General features: G+C 38.2%; 2 protein-coding genes across 2 annotated transcripts; one reads left to right on the top strand and one right to left on the bottom strand.

Moving 5' to 3' along the window:
- The first annotated feature begins 7,986 nt into the window (after positions 1 to 7,986).
- Positions 7,987 to 10,795, top strand: LOC145107917 (pectinesterase-like). The gene is made up of 2 exons (XM_079044875.1): positions 7,987 to 9,120; positions 9,965 to 10,795. The coding sequence occupies exons 1-2, from the start codon at positions 8,067 to 8,069 to the stop codon at positions 10,654 to 10,656; spliced, it is 1,746 nt and encodes a 581-aa protein (XP_078901001.1). The 5' UTR covers positions 7,987 to 8,066; the 3' UTR covers positions 10,657 to 10,795.
- An 8,674-nt stretch (positions 10,796 to 19,469) lies between these two features.
- Positions 19,470 to 22,951, bottom strand: LOC145107916 (pectinesterase-like). Its single transcript, XM_079044874.1, has 2 exons — positions 21,696 to 22,951; positions 19,470 to 20,340 (listed from the first exon to the last, which is right to left on the bottom strand). Exons 1-2 carry the CDS (start codon positions 22,747 to 22,749, stop codon positions 19,649 to 19,651), a joined length of 1,746 nt encoding a protein of 581 aa, XP_078901000.1. The 5' UTR covers positions 22,750 to 22,951; the 3' UTR covers positions 19,470 to 19,648.
- Positions 22,952 to 25,684: the final 2,733 nt, after the last annotated feature.

Here is a 25,684-nt window from a genome sequence, read left to right as displayed (position 1 = left end):
AACCCTAGACGTTTTTGGTGTGCCTCCTTGCCTCTCTCTCATTGTCTTCCATTGCATATGGTGTTTGTGAACCATTTGAGGCATCACATTTGAGATGCTAAGCTCTTGAAAGGCAAAGTTCTACAAGCTACAACAAAGAGGTAATCATCTAACTTGTTTTATATTTTAAAATATCAATGTTGTATGCTAGTTAGGCTTCATGCTTTGGATAATATGAAATTACATGTATAATTAGAGAAAACTTAGATCCAAGACATTAGGGTTGTATGTGTACCATAGGAGTGTTATAGTACATAAAACCCAACAGAAAACTCATATGTCAAGAAGTTTGTGGGATTCGTATTGATCTTGAGAGTTACAAGAGTCAACCGACAATGATCCTTTTAGTTATCACTAGCATGCGACTTGAGGATGAAAACCTATTGTGTTTTAATTAGCACATTCATATTTTTGTGCATTTCCAGTTGAGTTGGCAATGTTTTTTATTTCTATGTTTTTCATTTAAATGCAAAAGTAAAGTGCACTGGTCGGTGAAAGTACACTAATCAATATGGATGAGCTACTAACAACATGAAGTACTGGTAGGCCATTTTGCTACCAAAAACAAATTTACAATAAAAAAAGTTCAGTCCATAAAGGAAAACTGCGTTTGATTTTGGTTTGTCATAAACCTTGTCTTGTTTTTGTAGGTTGAAATGATAAATTCGCATGGATGTGAACGTATGCACCTTGAAATCTAAGTGGAAAAAGGTTTCACTCTAATTCATGAATATGGTTATGAGGAAACACTTTCGTTGATGGATTTTAAAGATCTGATGAAGATCAATATGGATATTGGTTGTGTTAGTTGCATTCTCGAATTCACAATATGATTACAACATCCCTATTCATATTTCGAATTGTAAGGAATGAAAAGGAATTGTTTGAACTTTCAAGGGATATATCTATTAGTCTTGAAAAGGGTTTAAACAGACACACACATACACACCATCCAACTAAGGTGTATAAGCTTAAGAAGTCTAGTTGGAGACTTAACGAATTATCGCGTAACAAAAATATGCACTTCTGTAAGACAGTAAAAGAGTATTGATTTCTAGAGGTCCAATTGATTTTTGGGTACATGTCAAAGCTAGTGAGAGCACAACTTTTATGATAGTATTATATGTAAACTATATTGTTTGTTGGAAACAATGTCCCTTTTTTGAAAGTTGGAAAGTTCGGAAAATATTTCGCTATATTGGACTTAAGGGAGAGGACACTCATACTTCATTTAGAATCTAAAGGTTTAGATCAAATGGTTTAATGGAACTTTGTCAAAGACATATGAATATCATGTTGAAATATTTCAACATAGGAGATTAGATATATAGAAATATTATAGAAAGAGATTGAACATATATCAAATCCTAATCCTTATGAAGGACATAATGAATCGAGTCCCATATGCTTCGGATATAAGATCGATTACATATGCTATAATATTTGATTATTCTATTTTTTCAAATGCCTTTAGCATTGTGTGAAAAGGATTAGAATTTTATGTGACTAAAGTTGTTAAACTACTATCAAGAACATCATAAGATTTATCGAAGACTGGTTGATTGTGGACAATTAGGAGTATGATATTGTTAGTATGGACCATTGTGACATGTTCTAGATTGAGATGATTCTTAGTCAGAATTGATGGTCATATGGAAATATGGAAATGTTTCCATAATGGGATATGCTTGTAGAATCTACATGTGAGTTGGGAAATTTAATGCAAAAGAAGTGTTCAAGGAATGTACCTTGAATTTGAGATGGAATTGTTTTAAGCAACATGTTCCAGAGGAACATTCTGTAATATCAAAGGCTCAGTCTCTACGACTTTAGAACCATGACATCACAAGAGATCAATGATGTAACACCCAGTCCTAAGTAAGCATCATTGTGGAATTTTTGATTTAAATTCTTAATTTTAGACCTAGGTGATGACGTGAGCACTAAGGTGTCACGACGTGACCCCAATTGGAAGAACACAGATTTCCTTGAGGCTCGCGACGTGATCCCTTATGGGTCACGACGTGAGAACTGGCTGCAAGGAAAACCCTAATTTTTTGGGTTTTTCCTGTATTTAAAGGAAGTGAGGGCTAGGGTTAGCCCACCCTCAGCCTCTATCACCTCCTAATACCCCCTTTGAAACCCCAACACCCCATATTTGATCTTGAGCTCATTTGCAGTGATTTATAGAAAAGAAGAAGAAAAGGAAGAGAATCCAGTCCATCATCCTAGCATCCAAGCCTCACCATCATTCATCTTCACACCTTCTAGACCTTTGTAAGTTTCCAAGTTTATTGCTTTTTGAGTCTATAAGCTTAGATCTAGGTTTTATGCATTATCTTTCATGTATAGAATGATATAGTGGTTGGAATCCATAAAGTTTTCAACTTTGTGGATCCTTGAATGTCCCTTTGATGAAATAAGTGTGGGATCTGAAATATGGTTGGGTTTTGAGACTCTTACATGATCTTCTAATGCCATTTCTTCCTTTTGTTCCTTAGTTTATGTTTGGGATGTGCATTGGATATGCATGTCCAAAAAGCCATGATTTTTATGAGGTTCTGAGGTAGATAAGACGTTATAAAAGTGTTGGTTGCATATTTGAAAGGATTAAGAACCTTGTTCATGAAATCTGCCCAGAGTGTTTCTCACGTAGTGAGCACTTAGGTGTCACAACATGAGAATGATGTTTTCGATTATTTCATCTTATTAGGTCACGACGTGACCAATAGATGGTCACGACGCGACGAGTAGCTGGGAGACTTTTGAGTGTGGATTTTGACCATTGACCATTGACCAAGTTTGACTTTATGGGTCACAACGTGAGAACTGGTTGCAAGGAAAACCCTAATTTTCTGGGTTTTTCCTATATTTAAAGGAAGTGAGGGCCAGGGCTAGCCCACCCTCAGCCTCTAACACCTCATAATACCCCATTTGAAACCCTAGTACCCCATATTTGATCCAGAGCTCATTTGTAATGATTTCTAGCAAAGAAGAAGAAGAGGAAGAGAATCCAATTCATCGTCTCGACATCCAAGCCTCACCATCATTCATCTTCACACCTTCTGGACCTTTGTGAGTTTCCAAGTTCATTGCTTTTTGAGTCTATAAGCTTAGATCTAGGTTTTATGCATTATCTTGCATGTATAGAATGATATAGTGTTTGGAATCCATAAAGTTGCCAACTTTATGGATCCTCCAATTTCCCTTTGATGAAATAAATGTGGGATCTAAAATATGGTTGGGTTTTGAAACTCTTACATGATCTTCTAGTGTCATTTCTTCCTTTTGTTCCCTACTTTGTGTTTGGGAAATACACTGGATATGCATGTCCAAAAAGCCATGGTTTTTATGAGGTTATGGGGTAGATAATACATTCTGGAAGTGTTGGTTTCATATCTAAAAGGATTAAGAACCTTGTTCATGAAATCTGTCCAGAGCGTTTCTCACGCCGTGAGCACTTAGGTGTCACGACATGAGAATGATGATTTTTGATTATTTCGTCTTCTTAGGTCACGACGTGACCAATAGATGGTCACAACGTGACGAGTAGCTGGGCGACTTTTGAGTGTAGATTTTGACCATTGACCATTGACCGTTGACCAAGTTTGACTTTAGGGGTCACGACGTGATGTGATCCCATATGGGTCACGACGTGAGAACTGGCTGTAAGGAAAACCCTAATTTTCAAGGTTTTTCCTATATTTAAAGGAAGTGAGTACTAGGGTTAGCCCACGATCAACCTCTATCACCTCCTAATGCCCATTTGAAACCCTAACACCCTATATTTGATATTGAGCTCATTTGTAGTGATTTCTAGCAAAGAAGAAGAGGAAGATAATCTAGTGCATCATCTCAACATCTAAGCCTCACCATCATTCATCTTCACACCTTCTGGACCTTTGTGAGTTTCCAAGTTCATTGCTTTTTGAGTCTATAAGCTTAGATCTAGGTTTTATGCATTATCTTTCATGTATAGAATGCTGTAGTGTTTGGAATCTATAAAGTTGTCAACTATATGGATCCTCTAATGTCCCTTTGATGAAATAAGTGTGAAATCTGAAATATGGTTGGGTTTTGAGACTCTTACATGATCTTATAATGCTATTTCTTCCTTTTCTTCCCTAGTTTGTGTTTGGGAAATGCATTGGATATGCATGTCCAAAAAGCCACGATTTTTATGAGGTTATGAGGTAGATAAGACGTTCTGGAAGTGTTAGTTACATATCTAAAAGGATTAAGAACCTTGTTCATGAAATCTGTTTAGAGCGTTTCTCATGTCGTGAGCACTTAGGTGTCACGGCATGAGAATGATGATTTTCGATTATTTCGTCTTCTTAGGTCACGACTTGACCAATAGATGGTCACGACGTGACGAGTAGCTGGGCGACTTTTGAGTGTGGTTTTTGACCATTGACCATTGACCGTTGGCCAAGTTTGACTTTAGGTCAAATAGAGTGTTTTGAGTTGTAGATTGAGGCTCGATCCCTGTTTTTTGTATAGGTCACCTTTAGAGTCGGTATTTCAGAGTAACGTTTAGTTAAAATATCTTTTAGATTGTGAGGTGAGTCTTCCTGACTATTCTCGTGGGTTAAAGGAACCAATGCCAACTCACTAGGTTATATGTCCTGATATATAGGTTGTTGCTATGCTACAGTGTCCTGTTAGATCTGCATGATTATCTGTTTGCTGGTTATGTGTTTATCTATTGCATATGTCGACATAATGTGGTTAGGTTGAGGCAATATTGCTCTGTGCAGAAGCCAACAAACCTGGGGGAAATCTAGACATAAGCTAAGGGCCGGAAAGACAAACCAGACTTATGATGTGGGCTCGAGGGCAATCCAGACATTTGTTGTGGGCCACGAGGGCAATCCAGCCTTATGCTGTGGGCTCAGGGGTAATCTAGACCAATGGTTGTGGACCCAATATGCATGTTACTTCCTCTGTTCCATATTTATAGTCCATGTTTCCTTTTTGGTTTGTCCCAAAATAATAGCCTACTTCTAAAAATTAATATCTCTTTTACCAAAATACCCCTAAATATTAGTTAACCTACCATTGAATTAAATTCAACAAAAGAATGGAATTAAATGCAACAAAGGGTACAACTTTCATTTCATTTAATAAAGTTAGTGGTAATTATTTTTTTCTTAATCTGTGTGTTTTTTGTTTGTGGACAATAATTTTGGGACGGAGGGAGTCTTATATGTTCATGTGGTGGTATTTTAGGGGAACTCACGAAGCTTTGACTTACAGTTTGATTTTATGGTTTCAGGTACTTTAGAGGACAAGGGCAAGGCGAATGCGCGATTGTGCACATCCTTCTTGATATTCACTTGATCTATTATTTTGGGATACTCTGATTATGACTATGACTTTTGGAAACTATGTTTTGAATAATTTATGAATTTGGGATAATTTTAAAAATAAATTTTTTTTTTCATGATTTTGGGACGTTACAAATGCATGTAAAGATGAAATTCCACTACATCTTGGATAGTGATAAGAATTTGGAATTGTGAAATGGACATCATTGGAATAATGTCCAGTTGATTTGTTCACAAAAGAAGGACCATAGATAAGCATAGTATGTATGTTAATAACATGGCATGGCTGATGTTATCCAATTCAAATGGTTACTTGATTACTCGAAATATTATAAATGAATAGATTCGTAATTGTTATGGTGATTAAATAATAGGGATTTATTTATATTTAATAGGTATGATACCATAGTTAATTAGTGTATTATTGTGTTTCACTTTGCATGTTTACTTCACGAGTAACTTTATTATTCAAAATTCCACAGGCATTCATACTTTTGGAAGTAAGTAGTGAATTAAAGCTGTCATGAATTGATTGTAGGTTTTCCATAGAGATTGGACATTGCATGCGATTGCTACAATATTCATCAATACTTAGAAAATGGTGATTTTGAGTATTGGATAAACCCACGCTTAGAGATTACTTCATAGATTTTATCACAAGTAATTGTAAGACAATAATATATTCTTTCTTCAAATGGAGATACATAAGTTGTAATTTGCAAGTCGGTTGTGCATTGGTGTTGCCTAAACGTATCAGTAACATGATGTTATAAAACGTAGTATCATGTATGATTTGATAAGTAAATGTTACAGTTATCTAGTCAAAGTTTATTCCTTCCTTTTGCCTTAACAGGAAAAACGATATCTTTGGGTCCCTAAATGATTTGTTGCCGATATCTGAAGTGTCTAAGCTCATAACTAAATTGGTATATACTTGTAACCGGAAGCAAAGTCCTTCTTGGGTTTCCATCTTATCCAGAAATAGCTAGAAATGATATTAGGAGAGAGAAAGATAATTTATTAGATTATTATATGATTAATAAACTAATTGGAAATTATGAAGAAATGATTTGTTAATATATTATATGATTAATATATTAATTGGAAATAGATAATTAGTTTGTTAATTTATTATGTGAATAAATTACTATGAGATCAATACTTAAATAATTGATTTGTTAATTTATATGATAATAAATTGATATGAAATCAATGAGAATTAATTAATTATTAGTAAGAAAAAACCATCCTTCAGAAGTGATAGAGAAAAAACCTTTTCTCTGTTTCTCTTCTTCTTCTCCCCCACATACTATCAACTTACGAAGTGAATATCATTTTTTAATGCTGGTGAGAACGTAATGGAGTTGATATTTGATGATGCAACCATTTTTTTATGTCTAAGGCCAGACGAAGTGGCTTAAGTTTGTTCCTCGGTAACGCCTATGTGGCTCGGCAAACATCGGCCCGTCTTCTCGGTATGCTGAACATGGTCGATGAATTCGACAAACAACTACCGATGAGAGAGAAATAGTAAATGAATTGGAAATTGCAACAATGGTTCTAGGAAATTATCTCTTGCTAGACTTTCTATCCTAAACTTAAAGTGAAATATTGTATTTACCTTTAAACTTTATAAAATTAACATTTGATTTATCCCCTTTGATATTTAATATTCTTTATTAATTCAAATAAACTCTATAAGTTAATTAATATTATACCCTAAAAATATAATTTAAATTACACGAATGGTCCCTATGGTTTGGGGTAATTTGCACGTTTGGTCCCTAACTTATTTTTTTAACTCGGAAGGTCCCTACTATTTGTTTTTGTTACACGCTTGGTCCCTACTGTTTGTTTTTGTTACGCGTTTTGTCCATGTCTTACCTAAAAATACTATGAATTAAATAGGAAAAAATGGTAGGGTAGGTAAGATAATATGAGGGGGTGGAGTTGGGAGTGTGTTTGATTAAATAAATGAAAAAATCAAAGGCAAAATAGTCTTTTTAGGTAAGACAGGGACCAAGCGCGTAACAAAAACAAATACCAGGGATCTTCCGAGTTAAAAAAATAAGTTAGAGACCAAACGCGCGGATTACCCTAAACCATAGGGATCATTCATGTAATTTACTCTTTTATTTTATAAAGATAATCAATATGTTTTATTTTTTCATATGAAAATGTCGTGATACTCATCAAACTTAATAAAATTTTAGTTTTTATCAAAATATTTTGTTTAAACTTTAAATTGATTATTTTTCATATAAATTAAATTTAAAAAAAAAATTAACATGACAAGCATTATAACCAACGCCATGGTCTTGACATCTAAGTGGACTTTAATAAGTATAACATCACTTCCTCTCCTTTAAAAAACCCTTCTATTGAAATTTAATTAGTATAAACATGGCCTCCTCTCTAAAAAAAACCCTTCTATTGAAAATGATGATGGTTTACACTTCTATGAACCATCTCTTTATTTATAACTCTCCTCCGACCAATATTCTAGCAAGATTTTATTTAAAATTAATAGAAGCATTCATATATTATGATTATTATAAGATCAAAATTATAAAATAACTTGAAGATCGGACTATAATTCGCCAATAAAAACACAGAAGCGACTCACTTATTCGACCTCAACCACACTTGTTTCTTCTTTCTTCACACAAGTCCCAATCCATTTCAAACACCTCAAAAATGATGACCCACATCAAAGATTTCTTTGCCGGAATCTTGGACTCCGGTAAGAACATCAACTTATCCAACAAAAGAAAAAAACTCTTCTTAACTGCTTTTGCATCAATCCTACTACTCTCGGCTCTAATCGGCATTGTCATCGGAGTCAAATCTCGAAACTCCACCACAGAAAGCATCAGAGTTTCAGCCTCCCATGCCGTCGTAAAATCATCATGCAGCGCCACCTTGTACCCAGAGCTATGCTATTCCACCATCACCAGCCACCCCGATATGACCAAAAAGGTCAAAACTCAAAAGGACGTGATCGAGCTTGCTGTTAATATAACAACTACTGCCGTCGAGCACAGCTACTTCCAGATAAAGAAACTCACCAATCGCCAAGGTCTGACGCATCGCCAGATCACGGCGCTGCACGACTGCCTGGAGATGGTGTCGGAGACATTGGACGAGCTCCACGATGTCATCAAAGACCTCGAAGAGTATAAAACCAAGAAATCACTCAGGCAGCATGCCGACGACCTCAAGACGCTAATGAGCTCCGCCATCACCAACCAAGAAACTTGTCTCGACGGATTCTCCCACGACGAAGCCGACAAGAAACTCCGTAAATCGCTGGAAAAAAGCGAGAGGAGAGTGGAGAAGATGTGCAGCAATGCACTGGCCATGATTTGTAACATGACGAGAACAGATTTGGCGAATGAGAGGAAACTTAACGGGAGGAACTTGAAGGAGGAACAGAATAATGCATGGCCGGAGTGGTTATCTACCGGAGATAGGAGGTTGTTGCAGTCAGGGACGGTGAAGGCAAACGTGGTGGTTGCTACCGATGGTAGTGGAAACTACAAGACGGTGGCGGCTGCGGTGGCAGCAGCGCCGTCAAAGAGCAAGACAAGGTACGTGATTAGGATAAAGGCTGGGGTGTACCGGGAAAACGTGGAGGTGCCGTCGTCCAAAACTAACATAATGTTAATGGGAGATGGAAGAAAGAATACAATCATTACCGGAAGCCGTAGTGTAAAAGGTGGAACCACCACTTTCAACTCCGCCACCGTGGGTTAGTCATCCTATCTCTTTTTCTATACAAAAGTGTTATTAATTTTATTATAGAGTTTTTAACCATTTTTTCGATATGACTACTGCATGCGTATTCTGTTTTTAGTTATGTCGTTTTTAATATTTCAAAGATACATGTGCTTATGCTGTTTTTATGTCTGTCGATTTATATGGAAAATACACAAAACTCGAATCACTAAATGAGTAATAATGTATCATGACATACATTTTTTTCTTTAATTCATAATTTGCTAACGAGTTGTTTTTTAAATCAATAACTGAAAATTATTTTTCGTTCAGGTAATTCTAACTATCAGTCTATCATGTATTTCTAAATATGCTTATTTTATTTTATTATTTATATATATTTCACTTTTCTTTCATTTTTTTAACTTCAAAAGCTGAGGCTTCACGTGGAGGTTAAGCATATTATTAAACCTTGGGAGATACGAAGACCAACATCTTCATTATCTTTTTCATCTTTCCATAACTATATATAAGATAAGAGTGTCCATCTATTTTTCTTTTTTGTTATTGTTTTTACGTATAAATCAAATACAATTATACAATACCATATTTCATGACTAACTGAAGATAAAATACATATTACTCGTTGATTTTGATCATTAAATTGGAAAATTAATTTTTATGCATAATTATACCCTCAGGTGTACATGATAAATATACTATTTATATTTGAAAACACCTACTAGACATCATTATCATTTAAGTAACATCATCACATACTAATGGAATTAAATATTATTACTAATTTATCCCTGTATTATTTTTGTTGGTCAATTAAATAAAATTCATAAAAAACAACTCTGTGTGGCGTTATGCAGCTATCGTAGGCGATGGATTCTTGGCACGTGATGTAACCTTTCAAAACACCGCCGGAGCTGCAAACCACCAAGCGGTGGCACTTCGTGTCGGCTCGGATTTTTCCGCATTCTATCAATGTGACATGTTGGCCTACCAAGACACCCTTTACGTCCACAGTAACCGTCAATTTTACATCAACTGTTTCATCGCCGGCACCGTGGATTTCATCTTCGGCAACGCTGCAGCGGTGTTCCAGAACTGCGACATCCATGCACGCCGCCCTGGACCCGGTCAAAAGAACATGCTCACGGCACAAGGCCGCACCGACCCTAACCAAAACACAGGGATTGTGATTCAAAAGTGCAGGATAGGCGCCACTTCCGACCTCCTACCGGTGATAGGGAGTTTTCCGACGTATCTAGGACGACCATGGAAACTTTATTCAAGAACTGTGGTGATGCAATCGACGGTTAGCAATGTGATCCATCCAGCCGGATGGTTTGAGTGGGATGGGAACTTTGCGCTTGATAGTTTAAGCTACCGTGAGTATCAGAACACAGGGGGTGGTGCTGCAACTTCCGGTAGGGTAAAATGGAAAGGGTTCAAGGTGATTACAAGTTCATCAGAGGCTCAAGGGTATACTCCGGGAAACTTCATTGCAGGGGGTAGTTGGTTAAGCTCTACTACCTTCCCTTATTCACTCAATCTGTGAACAAATGGATCGATTTAGGGTAACTGTTGTGTGTAAGAGGATGAAAGTAATGTATCGAATAATTTGGTTGTTTTCTTTAGGTGGAGTTTATGTTGCGGATGTGAGTTATTTAATCCATTTTTCATTAGTTTTTTCTAAATGCGCATGTTGCAAATATGGTGACATGTTAGATTATGTGACAACTTGAATTATAAATGCTACACTTCTTGAAGACATTTTTAAGAAAACAAAGTGAAAATTGACTAATTGAAGCATACTTGGAGTTGTTTGAGTGATTAAGATTTACCCATGAAAATTGAGAGGCCACGGGTTTCACCAATCTTACAAATTTGTCTTACATTTTTTTTCTTTTTGATAATAGAGGACATCAACCGACCCGACCGACATAACCTTAAGGCCTATGCATCCCTGGTAGAACATGTGGTCTAGTTTAAACGCCCTGTGAGGAGAGGGGGTCAGTGGTCATCCGCTGATTGGAACCCTCAAGGACTCAAATTCATGACCTCTTAGGGGTAAGGAAGGAGTTTCACTTCCTTTACCTGTTAGGCCATCAGTAGATGGTTTCGTATAATATATCATGTTACTTTGCTAGTTAAATATAAAAGAAAGAAATGTACGTAGAGATAGGAAAGGCAATGAATTAATACATTCTTCCTTTGTTAAACGAGCACATGGGTGGAGGAAGTTTATCTTTCCATTTCTGTAACGACCATAAAATTCATGAAAAATTTAAACTTTTAAAACAACCAATAAATCATCATTGTTTAAAAATAGTTTTCAAAATAGGTTTAATATCAGAGTTTTCTCAAAATCATAAAATCAAAACTCGAGGAGGTGCACGATCACACATTCGTCTTTCCGCGATCCTCTGAGGTACCTGAAACACAATCCAAAATTGTAAGCTCAAATCTTAGTGAGTTCCTCCAAAATACCAATACACAAACAAATATCACATATACAATAACAACATGCAATGGGTCCACAGCTAACAGACTGGATTACCCCTGAGCCCACAACATAAGTCTGGCTTGCCCTCGACCTACAACTTATGTCTGGCTTGCTCACAACTAAGCCCTCAGTACGATTCTGGCATGCCCTTCCCGGCCCTCAGCTCGTATCTGGAATTAATGCTCATGAGCCTTCAGTATGAGTCTGATATACCCTCGCCGGCCCTCAGCTCATATCTGGTTTGCTCCAGAGTTTGTTGGCTACAGCACGGAGCGATACAACCTCAACCCAACTCACACAATATGTCGACATATAACAGATAATATCATATACAGATAAACAGACAGTATCATAGGTAGTCCTACAGATCTACCAGACTAGTATATCAAGACTAGCATGCAGATCTATTCCATACTCAGCATATCAACAATATCATGTTATCAAACCAATGGGCCGACCTTGGTGCCTTCGACCCGAAAGTATAGTGAGGAAAACTCACCTCACAAGCTGCATAGAACTGATAAGGTCCAACTTCGAATCTCAGCTCTCTACTCAATGCCTACATCCATCAAGTGGCCAATTTCCATCAAAATCCCAAAATACCCTCAAATTCAAACTTGGTCAAACATGGTCAAACTTATGGTCAACCGGTCAAAGTCTATAAGCCCACTGAGTCAAACCAGTCGAGTCAACCCAGCCGAGTTAACTCAACATGGGCTGACCCATGCAAGTACGCGAGGCGTACTCTAGAGGTACCCTCAACGTACAAGAAGCTTCACAAAAACCACCATCGGGTTGGCTGACCGGGTACACAGGGCATACACCAAGCTACGTGGGGCATGCCCTCGCAAATCCCAAGTTCTTCATTAAGTGATTAATGGCTTTAGCACTTAAGCTTATACTTCAGATCCAAGGTCCAGAGGCATACTAGGGTCATAAAGTTTCTAACTTTATGACTTTACACGTCCATAAAGTCCTTAATGCATGGTCTTAATCCATTAAGACCTTCTACAAGATGCACGGAGCCAAACTAGCTAAAGGGACCTCATTTTTATGGCATAGTACCTTCCTAGGGTTTGAAACGATAGCCCAAAATGTCCATAACCAAACATGCATAAAAATGGGACTTTTGAGACAAGAAGAACAACATAAAGTCACTAAAATGAGATCCAAGTAAACAAAGCATCAAGGTGAATACTTTTTACCTTCTGGAGCCTCCCAAGAAGGTGATGATCCCAGATCCACAAGCTTGCTTCAACTTCTAAGCTCCTTGATGCAATTCTTTCTTCCTTAAGCACACCAAGTACACACTTTTAGCTCGAAATACACTCTTAAGGGACTAGGGTTCGCCAAAAACGACTCAAAGGCTTTGGAGGCTAAAAAGGTGGGGGTAAATGAGCCATAAAGATGCTTAAATACCCCTCAAACCCTAAAACTTAGGTTTTCTCTCGGACATGAGTACGCCCAGAGTGTACGCCCAACGTACATATGTGTACGCCCAACATACTAGCATACCCACATGTACGCTTAGCGTACTCCTCCTGTCCCAAAATTACCATCTTGCCACTAGGGCTTCAAGGCTCATTCTCATGGACTTAGGGACTAAAATGTCATAATTAAAAACCAAGGGATGAATTGAAAAATACCTGAAAACCGGGGTGTTACAACTCTCCCCCACTTGAACTAGACTTTGTCCTCCAAGTCTGCTATCGCGAACGAATCCAGAAAATGTTGTCGCATATCAGCCTCCGACTCCCAGGTCCATTCGGAGCCCCTCCGGTGCTACCATCGTACCTTTACCAAATGTACTTCCTTGCTACGCAAAACCTTCACCTTCCTCTCCATAATAGCTACTGGCCTCTCAACATAGTTCAGGCGTTCATCAACTTGGATATCATCTAAGGAAACCACTGCATCCCCATCCAACATGCACTTTCGCAGCTACGAAACATGGAAAGTGTTGTGAATCTGACTGAGCTCCTTAGGAAGATCCAATCTGTACACAACCTTGTCAACCCTGGCGATCATTCAAAATGGCCCAATATACCGGGGACCCAACTTCCCCCTCTTCCTTAAGCGAATCACACCTTTCCAAGGTGAGACCTTCAGTAACACCATGTCGCCGACCTGAAAATCCAACTCGGATCGGTGTCATTCGGCATAGCTCTTCTGCCGACTCTGAGCAGTCTGCAATCTTTACCTGATCTGTTGAATCATCTCCGTGCTCTGAAGGACCACTTCAGTCCGCCCCATAACCCTGTGACCAACCTCGCCCCAGCAAACCGGGGTACGACATCTCCGCCCATACAAAAGCTCAAAAGGCAGAGCACCAATGCTGGGGTGATGACAGTTGTTGTAGGAGACCTCCGAAAGAGGCAGGTAGGAGTCCCAACTCCCACCAAAATCGACGACACAGGCTCGCAACATATCCTCAAGGGTTTGTATCGTCCTTTCACTCTGACCATCGGTCTGCGGACGATAAGTTGTGTTGAAGTGCAACCTCGTGCCCAGTTCCTCATGGAATTTATGCCAAAAAAGGGAGGTGAAACGAACATCACGGTCTAAAACAATGGGGACCGGAACCCCATGGCAAGCAATGATCTCGCGAGCATACACCTCAGCCAACTTCTCGGCCGAAGAACTCTCCCGAACCGCCATTAAATGGGCACTCTTGGTCAATCGATCCACGATGACCTAAATAGCATCAAAACCCTTTGCCATCTTCGACAACTTGGTGATGAAATCCATTGAAATCTATTCCCATTTCCACATGGGAATCTCCAGGGGCTACAGCTTGCCATGCGGCCTATGTTGCTCAGCCTTGACCATCCTGCAAGTCACACACCTCTCCACGTACTAGGCGATCTCCCTCTTCATACACGACACCCAATAGCTCAATCTCAAATCCTGATACATCTTGGTAGCCCCCGGATGGATAGAAAAACAAGACTTATGAGCCTCCTCCAATACGATCTGTCTGACCCCACCAGACATCGGAACCCAGACCCGACCACAACGGGTCAACAACCCACGACTATCCGGCACAAATCTGGCAATCTCACCCCTGATCCTCTCTTTCTTCCAATTCTCTTCCCGGACACCCTCGGTCTGAGCCTCCCTAATCAATCCCAAAAGCGGAGAGTCCATTGATACCCTCATATACGATACCCCCTCCGAAGACCCAACCGACCTGCGGCTTAAGGCATCCGCCACCACATTCGCTTTACCCAGATGGTAAAGAATCTCACAGTCATAATCCTTGACTATGTCCAGCCACCTGCGCTGCCTCATGTTCAGGTTCGGCTGATCCATAATATGTCTTAAACTCTTGAGATCCGTGTAGATAGTACAACAGACCCCATAAAGATAATGCCTCCAAATCTTGAGGGCAAAAACCACTGCCCCCAACTCCAGATCATGCGTGAGATATCGTGTCTCGTACGACTTCAGCTACCGCGAAACATAAGCTATCACTCGTCCTCTCTGCATGAGGACTGCCCCAAACCAGTGATGGATGCATCACAAAATACCACAAAATCCTCAATTCCCTCCGGAGGGTCAAAACCGGGGCCTCACATAATCTCTGCCGAAGGGTATCAAATGTTGTCTGCTTCTCAGGTCCCCATCAGAAATCCACCCCTTCGTTGTTAGACGAGTGAGGGGTACTGCACTCTTGGAGAAATCCTGAATGAATCTCCGATAGTACCCTGCCAATCCCAAGAAACTCCTGATATCCAAGGGAGATTTCGGAACCTCCCACTACATCACGGTCTCGATCTTGGCCGGATCGACGAATATACCATCCTGGTTAATGAGGTGTCCAAGGAACTGAACCTCTCGTAACCAAAACTCGCACTTCGAGAACATACCATAAAGCCATTCTCACCTCAAAACCCCCAGAAGCTCACAAAGATGCTCCTCATGCTGCTCTCTGGTCTTGGAATATACCAATATATCATCAATGAACACAATAACCGAACGATTGAGCATCGGCCTGCATACTCGATTCATCGAATCCATAAATATTGCAGGCGAATTGGTGAACCCAAATGGCATCACCACAAACTCGTAATGCCTATAAAGAGCCCGGAACGTGGTCTTCTCCACGTCTTCCTCTCTCACCATGGCCTGATGATACCCGAACCTCAGATCTATCTTGGAGAATCAAGATGCACCTGCAACTGATCAGAGAGGTCATCAATCCGCGGAAGGGGATAACGGTTCTTCACCGTTAGCTTGTTCAATTCCCGGTAATCAATACACATCTGATGTGAACCATCCTTCTTCTTGATGAAAAAAATTGGCGCTCCCCACGGAGAACTACTCGGTCTGATGAACTGCTTGCCTAGCTGCTCCTGCAGCTGAGATGAAAACTCCTGCATCTCAGGCGATGCCAAGCGGTATGGCGCCTTGGCAATCAGGGCCGCACCTGGCACAAGATCAATCCTGAGCTCGACCTGCCTCTCAGGAGGCACACCGGGTAACTCTTCCGGGAACACATCGGCGAACTCCATGAAAACTGGGACCTCTGAAACTGAAACCTGATCCCCAACACGAGTATCCACCACATAAGCCAAATAACCCGCATACCGAAGATAAACACCAATGTGAATCCAACAGACATGTTGACAAACTTATTACCCATAGAGAACTACAAGCTTTGCTTGGACTTGGTAGATATGTGCATGTGTTAAGTCCCTATGGAGAAAGATTACAGGACAAGGGATGAATTTCTTGGTTTCTAGAGAAATTCAGAGTATACTCAAGTCAAGGTGGAGATGGTTAAATATGATTTGAATATTTAGCAATTATGATAGAGCATTGTGACAGAGAATTATGGCAAGCATTGTTACAAAGTTTTCTGACATAACGTTGTGACAAAGCTTTCTAATAGAGCATTTGAAAGTGTTGGTGTTCTAGGAAGCGGTGGTGTTCTTGGATGCATTGGTGCTCTCTTTGGTGGTTGAAAGCCCTCCTAGTGAGAGAAAGCTCTCTTTGGTGGCTAAAAAATCTCATAGTGAGATAAAGTTCTCTTTGGTGCAAAGGTGCTTTCCAAAGTCAAAGGTTAAATATTCTAGAAGCAGCTGCATGGCGACTCGTGATTGGTTGACACCTTTCAAGTACCTATGGATTTATGGGCTTGGACCATTAGGGATTTAGGTTTGATCCCTAGTTTATAAATATGGATGCCAACTAGTTATTTAATCGTGCCATGAATTCTAGTCAGTAGGTCGGACCTCTGCGAAATTATATTTGTAATCTATGTCTCCCTCCTGTTTGTTGACGTAAGTCACATTGACTGAACCATGTAAATAATGTGTCTTTGTATTTGTGTGGTTTCATGAGTTATCTGTTTTACTTCCTGAAATATTCCAATCAAACTTGTGATCTATTCTCGATACCTCATAATATAAGTATAATCGGATGTGTGTGTTTACAAAATAAAGTGTAACACTTATGGGACAATTAGGTTGTGTTTGATATGTGTCTGACCGAGTCGGGTTAGACATTTTTGGCTGACTCGATCAACTAAAGGTGTTTAGTAAACCAATTTTAAGCGTCTGACTCGGAAAGCAACATCTGACTTGGTAAGAAATCGTGAATTAACTTACTGAGAAGGGAGAAACTTCTTCCAAATGTGCCCTTGCCATACTGATCATCTTTCAACGCCTCTTCGTTTTTCATCTGGTACGCCTTCTGCACAAAACCGCACCTTTTTTCTTTCTCAAAATCGATCACACTCCCACAAAATTCACAGCTTCTCCTTCGACGTCGTCTTCTCCATCAAGCAAAAAAAGCTTACAATTTTCTTCCTACATCTTTTTTTTGTTTCCTACTTGTTAAAAAAAGCTTCTCCTTGCCTTTGATTGGTTCTTTGATCGTCGGTCACTTGCAGAAACTAAACAAAATAAACCAGTTGTGTTCCACTTTCAGATATCCATCTATAAGGTTGAAATGAATTATTGTACTGTAAGTGTTCGTAAAAAATGCCTTAATGAAATTTCCCATCTTTTCTTGCCTTGCTGAAGTTGTTTTCATTTTAATTTAAAAGCTTTTTATTCACATAAAAGTTTCTTGTACAACCCATGTTTTTAATTGTTTGTAAAATCGTTAATAAGATTTAATTATTTAATTATTTACAAGCTTTAGCTTATTAAAATTTATTAAAAGAATAATTTAGGTAATTATCATATTTTGAAAGTTTATGAAGAATATATATAATATTAAATTAAAATTATAATAGCGTATAATGGTAAATTAACAAAAGCAAATATTGATTGTATAGAACAGCAGGGTAAAATAATCATTTTGCATCGGTCAGCACATTCAATCAGATGTACAATAAACAACATGATTTCTTATTCAGTTAGAATTTATTACTCAAACAGACCTTTGACAGTCAGCACTTTCCCAATCAGAAACTATCAAACGATGCCTTAATTGCTACAAACGCGTCTAGTAATGAAAGGGTTTCTTTAGACACACGGTATTGATGACACATAAATCTTTAGCCGAATTATCAAACCAAGCACGATCAACACTGTTCTTTTCAGTTGCATATTTACATGGTTGGGGTATTCGTAAAGTTGATGTTAATAATATGTTTCTTAATAGCGACTTAACTAAATGAGTCTATATGATCACACCATCTGGGTTTATTGATCTTATATGTGCTCATCATATTAAGTAGGCTACATGTTTTTGGTCTGCCAAGCTTTATTCTGCTTTATTACATCATGGATTTTGCAGTATATGTAAGATAATTCATTATTTATTTATTGTATAGAGTCTAATAATTTTTACGTTCTTGTCTATATTAAAGATATATTGATTATAGGTAGTTTGGCATCCTTCACCATTGATCCCATTTAGACATTACATTCTCCATTTTTCTTGAAAGATACGGTCGGTATTCCTTAGGTATTTACTATTTAGGCTACTTTCCATATTGGCAGATTGTATCTAACACAACATAAGAGCATCCATAATGAGTGTTTAATAAGAGTTGAATAGATGATTACTAAGACTGAATAGAGGTTTAATGGAGTGTGAGTGATAACATGGATGAGAGTTGAATGAGAGAGTTGTATGATAATTGAGTGGTTCGATAAATTTAATGTTTTCTTTTTCAATTAAATTTCAAACCAAATATAGGAATCCATTAAACTCTGTAGAGTTTAATCGAGTGTGAATGTTAAAAAGTATTGTTGAATAAAAAGTGAAATGTTGATATGACAGTGATGTGGCAATCCATTGAACTCCATAGAGTTCAATGGATTGTGGATGCCCTAAGTAGTTGAGCGATTTATTAGCACCATTTGGTGTTACTACTCATAAGCCGTTATGCTCTAGTTTCTAATAACAAACAATTGTCTAGGTTTTTTGCGATATATACCACTTGCTGATCTAACGTTATATTATTGCAATACCATTAGAGCACTGCAATATATCATGCTTGCTTCCACGACCATAAAGATACGATGGTTGACTTCACTTATGAATGAGCTTTTACTTCCGGTCACAAGTCCACGGACACTACGATGTATTTGAGTGCAATGTATTTGGCAGTTAATCATGTTCCTCACTAACGCACTAAACATGTTGAGATCGACATTCATTTCATGCGTGATATGGTTTTGTTATGCCACGACTACGTCTGAGCTTGTTAATATACTAACAAATGGACTTTCTATGTCTCGATTTAAGCACTTGCGATCCAAGCTTCACATCGGAGATTTGCTTGAGGCGTGATAGTGCATAAGTAGTCTTTGCCTCATCATCCCAAGTTGAGCTAGAGTTGGTTTCCTTATGGTTAACGAGTTAGTCTCCTTATGCTTATCTAAAACAACTTAACGCACGATGTATAAATACACAAGGCCTTGTATTCATTTAATCAATATAGTAAATCAATATATCACTATTTCTCTCTCGCTCTTTTATGTAGATTACGTATCACGTCACACCCAAACAATTAATAGTGGCTTCGTTTATGATCAAACTACTAGATTATTAAATAATAAATTAGATTTCCTTAGACCACTGTTTATAAACCCAGGGAATAAGGGAAGCTAGTAGAGCTTAACCAGCTATGGCCTGCAATGAAGTTTTCTGGGGCAAACACTTCAGCCTCTGAAGCATTAGTAATCACCTTGACACCTTCCCATTTTACTCTACCAGAAGTCTCCGACCCTTCACCTGTGTTCTCGTACTCACCATAATACAACGTGTTCAATGCAAAGTCCCCATTCCACTCATGCCATCCAGCTTCATGAATCACATCGCTAACCACCGACTGCATCACCACCGTCCTTGCAAACTCTTTCCACGGCCGCCCTAGATACGTCGGAAAATCCCCTATCACCGGTTGGAGATCAGAAGTGGCTCCGATCCTGCACTTTTGAATCACAATCCCTGTGTTTTGGTTAGGGTCGGTGCGGCTGTGGGCTGTGAGCATGTTCTTTTGACCGGGTCCAGGGAGGCGTGCATGGATGTCGCAGTCTTGGAACACCGCTGCTGCGTTGCCGAAGATGAAATCAATGGTGCCGGCGATCAAGCAGTTGATGTAGAATTGACGATTACGGTGGATGTAAAGAGTGTCTTGGTGTCCCAAAATGTCGCATTGATAAAAAGCGGAAAAATCTGAGCCGACACGGAGAGCAACCGCTTGGTGGTTTTCAGCTCCGGCGGTGTTTTCAAATGTTATGTCTCGAGCCAAGAACCCATCACCTACGACAGCTGCATGATGTATCAACACCACAATAAATCATTTTGCAAATAATGTTTGTATAAATATATAAACCGATGATAACATAATGGATGTGTACGTATGTTCATATTTATAGTATAACAATATTTATAGTATAACATGTACTAATTATGTATAAAATTTCAATTTAATCGAAATCAAAAGACCAATACTTTTAGAAAATCACAAAGTAACTGTTTAAAAGATGGCATTTAATAAAATGAACAAACTTTTTGGCTTTTTTTTTTCAAAAAAAAAAACAATCAATTTTACAATGAATCTGATTGCAAAATGACTCCCCACCACAAGATAATATATATATTATTATTTTTTTCTGATTGCAAAACGACTGTTCACAACAAAAAGAAAATCTTATTTTTACAAAAAAGTTACTAGTATTTCTATCATTACGAAATGCATAAACCTTTGTCAGATTTTTTTAGTGATAAACCATTCAAAAAGAACTTTTGTGTCAAAATGGTCTCATTACAAAATAAATTATTTATATATGGAGTATATAAATAGATTTTTTTTTTCTTGAAACGTCCCCATTTTAGATATTGTTATGATTTTCTCTATTTATTTTAATCATCAATCATCGATCATGATGTATGGATTTATATTTGTTTTGTAAAAAGAAAAGTGGGCCACTTTTTCATAGTCACATGAATAATGAACCCAAAATCTTCGCTTTTGTGTTTGCCATTATGATAGACAGTGGAACATGGTTAACTTTTGAATTTAGATGTTGCCTTTATGTTGCATTTTGAATTTTTTTGATACGGATATGTCCCTACCTCATATAGAATAACTTTATACTTTGAACGAGACTTGTAATTTTGAAAGAAAAAAAAAACACCACATTCACAACATTGAGACATTTTTAAATTTTGAACTGAATTTACAATATTATGTAAAGCTTTTTGACCAAATTTATAATTTATTCTAATAAATATCTAGACATAATATTGAAATCATAGTTAAAAATACAAAGACAGTTGGATTACCTTAACTAAGAAGAATGTTTGTTTATTAAAAAAAATCATTCACGAATATATATTAAACAAAAAACAGATCCTTATACTGTATTAAATTATTTTTAATTTATATTAGTGATTAGACATTTGTCCATTTTCAAAATAAATTGAATGTACGACAGACTGTATGGGCACATTTATCTACCAATAAGGACAGAATGTGCATGCGTTTATATCGAAAACACGAGAGCCACTTTATAATATTATTTTTTTAATGCAAAAGAAAAAAACAGGGTAAAAAATTAATAAATTTAAAAGTACAAAATAAATTTTTTGTTTATTTAGAAAAAAGAGATAAGATGACAAACCGACGGTGGCGGACTTGAAGGTGGTGGTTCCTCCTTTCACGCTCAGGTTTCCGGTAATGATCGTATCGTTTCTTCCATCTCCCATAAACATTATGTTGGTTTTGCTTTTCGCCACCTCCACATTTTCCCGATATACCCCGGATTTTATCCTAATCACGTACCTTGTCTTGCTCTTCGACGGTGCTGCTTCCACCGCAGCCGCCACCGTGTCATAGTCTCCACTACCATCCGCAGCAACCACAACGTCTGGCGTCACCGCCGTCTCTGACTGCCACAACCTCCTGTCCCCAGCTGAAAACCACTCCGGCCATACATTATTCACCTCCTCCTTCAAGTTCCTCCCGTTAAGTTTCCTCTCATTCGCCAAATCTATACTCGTCATGTTACAAATCATGGCCAATGCATTGCTGCACATTTTCTCCACCCAGTCATTGCTTTTTTTTAGTGATCTCCGGAGGTTCTTGTCCGCCGTGTCGTGGGAGAAGCCGTCGAGACACGTTTCCTGGTTGGTTAAGGTGGAACTCATTAGCGTCTTGAGGTCGTCGGCATGCTGCCTGAGCGATCTCTTGGTTTGATACTCTTCGAGGTCCTTCATGACATCGTGGAGCTCGTCCAATGTCTCCGATACCATCTCCAGGCAGTCGTGAAGGGCGGCGATCTGGCGCTGCGACCGACCTTTGCGAGTGGTGAGCTTCTTTATGTGGAAGTAGTTATGTTCGACGGCATTAGTTGTTATATTAACAGCAAGCTCGATCACGTCCTTTTGTTTTTTGATATTTTTGTGCATACCTGGGTGGCTGCTGATGACGGAATAGCATAGGTCTGGGTACAACGTGGCGCTGCATGATGATCTTACGATGGCGTGAGCGGCTGAAACTGTGATGGTTTCTGTGGTGGAGTTTCGAGATTTGACTCCGACCACAATGCCGATTAGAGCGGAGAGTAGTAGGATTGATGCAAAAGCAGTTAAGAAGATCTTTTTTCTTTTGTTGGTTAAGTTAATGTTCTTACCGGAGTTCAAGATACCGGCGAGGAAATCTTTTATGTGGGTCATCGTTTTTGAGGTGTTTGAAATGGATTGGGACTTGTGTGAAGAAGGAAGAAATAAGTGTGGTTGAGTTTGGAGAACTGAGTCGCTTTTGTGTTTTTATTGGCGAATTACAAACTAAAAGCCAAATTTTGAGCTTATAACGAACATAGTATTTGAATCCTGTTGTTATTAATTTCAAAAATCGGTGAAAACAACATTGATTGATTGATTGGAGGAAAGTAAGGGGATGGGGTTGTTGATTATTAACTTTATAGAATGCTACTATTTTCTACCTGTATAAATGTGATTTTAGACTATCCCCATCCACGGATTTTTGGCAAGTTCGTTGACAAAATCTGCAATAAATAAATAAATAAATAAATAAATAATAATAATAATAATCCCACGCACCAACTAATTAAAGACAGTTATTATATCTTTTTTTTTTTTAAAGCAAAGAGTTTCTACCATGTATTCGGTATTGCTCTCATCGTTCTCAAAAATTTATTTGAATATTAGATTTCAAGATTTTTGGAAACACAAATGGTTCATTCAACGTAAAGATTGTTGAGAATGCAAAAAAACAAGTTAAGCATTTCGGATAAAATGATAAATGGTTTCCGTAAAACACGCGGAATAAAACTACTAAAAAACTGCAAACGAAAACTATAAAAAATCGAAACACGGTATTTAATGTGGTTCGGTCTAATCTGACCTACATCTACAGAAGAGAGAGAGAGATGATTTTATTAACACCAAATAAATTACAATCATATAAGGCTAAACTACACTTGTAATCTGATCACTCACTGTAAGATATTACTCGTATTTTGGCTAAAAAAAATAAGAATCAACAAAATACAACCTCACTATTTCTTTTCTGTTTATCTATGTTCGTTGTTGTGCGTTGTGTATTTACAAATGAAAGTGTGTATTTACAAATGAAAGAAAGAAACCTATTTATAGGAATCCAAGTCATAACTCTCTTCTTCCATTCACACACACACATACACACACACACACACACATATATATATATATATATATATATATATATATATATATATATATATATATATATATATAATATTGTCGCAACTTGACTCGAGTGTTTAATGCATTAAGACTACGTTTGGCGTACTAGCTAAAAAACTACCTGTTATCTGAAAAGTTAGCTGATAACTGAAAAGCTAGCTGTTAAATTAAAAGCTAGTTGATAGCTGAAAAGCTAGCTAATAAAAAGGGACATTTGGTAAAACTAACTGAAAAGCTAGCTGAAATATATAAAATTACATAAAATAACATTTAAGATAATGTGTTTCTATAATTAATTAAGATGTATATTTGGAAATTTTTAAAAAAGCTCCAAAAAAGCTAATCTAAATAGTTTTTTAAAAAGCTAGCTTATAAGCTACTTTTTGGCTTGCCAAACACAACAACATAAAAAAGCTCGAAAAATAAGTTAGCTTATCAGCTAGCTGTGGCGCGCCAAACACAATCTAAATGCATAGACTGCATTTTCAAGTCTTAAGCCACCGTTTCCTTTTCCACAAAACACGTAGCTCACTTTTTTTTTTACTACATAATAGTTTAAGTCCTCACACATGAGCCAAATAGTTGTGAAGTTATGATATTGATCCTTCAATTATGTCATTTATGGCTTCACTAGCCCAATAAAGAGGCGGCCATAAAATATATCTAGTAAAAAAGCTCGGACTTCGCCCCAGATCGGTCATGTGTGTGCTTATTGCAATGTGAAGGTTTTGACATGTCGTATTGTAAGTGTTTGCATGGTTCACAATGCAAGAAGAAACTACGAATTTATCAAATGAAAATAATAGAAATAATAAATTAACAGGTGGATTTAATGTTGTTGTTAATCATATTGTAACATCCGGATTTCCAGGTATTATGATTGATCATTTATTTTGAGTAAAAGAGAGGGACTCGACGAGTTGAGGCGTAGACTCGTCGAGTAGGACCGCGATTGCTGACTGGATTAATGAACGGACTCGACGAGTCGGAAAGGGTGGACTCGACGAGTCCGCGCTGTGGGTTGAAACCCTAAATCCCAGGCCTGTGCCCTATTTAAAGGACCTTATGGCCCTTAACTGCGGCTACCTTCGTCCTTGAGAGTACCAGAGCATCTGTGAGCCTTGTGAGTGAGAAAGGAGGCCATTGTTCACCATTTCTTGTGGATTTTAGCAAGAAGGAAGGAGGAAGGTCAAGCTAGGCGAGTTGGGGAGCTTGAATCTACTTCCATTTGATCAGAGGAAGCTGTTGGAGGTATCAATCTATGCTTATTCTCGTATTTTTGTTGATTTGGTTGAACCTAGGGTTTCTTTATGCCTTATTTAGCTTAAATCTGGAATGTGTGAGGTCCCAAGGTGAATTGGTTCTTAGATCTGGACCTTAAGGGGTCCAGAGAGTCCCTATCATTATGCTTTATGCCACCCATTTGGAGTTATGAGCCTAGGAAGCCATTTTAGTAGTTATTTCACCAAAAGAAGCATTGGGTGCGTTGCATGTGGGTCAAGTTTCGACCTTTACGTGGTTATTGGCCTTGGGGAGGTCAGATCTATAGTTTAGAAAAGCAGATCTGACCTCAGAAGGTCATTTGAGAGATGTTATGGGAGCAACTCGCCGAGTCCATAAGTGGGCTCGACGAGTCGAGTCGGGGTTGCCCCGCGATTCGTTGCAGAGCGACCCGACGAGTAGAGGAGGGACTCGACGTGCCAAGCGAGGCTTAGAAGGATTCAGGGGACCCGTGTGGACTCACCGAGTCGCCCGAGTGCACTCGACGAGTCTGGTCAGAGTTGACTTCGTTGACTATTGGAGTTTAGTCAATGTTTGGACTTTTGAGCCATTGGAGGGGTAGAATGGTCTTTTACCCTTCTTAGAGAATTTAGAGAGGGTTTAGCCTAGACTTTGAAAGTCGTATTGATTAGAGTAACTATTT

This window comes from Lactuca virosa, chromosome 4, assembly GCF_052849685.1.
Source record: "Lactuca virosa cultivar CGN04683 chromosome 4, Lactuca_virosa_CGN04683_v6, whole genome shotgun sequence".
NCBI lineage: Eukaryota > Viridiplantae > Streptophyta > Magnoliopsida > Asterales > Asteraceae > Lactuca > Lactuca virosa.
The sequence above is the reverse complement of the archived record's forward strand: the minus strand, read 5'-3'. Positions and strand labels throughout refer to the sequence as shown.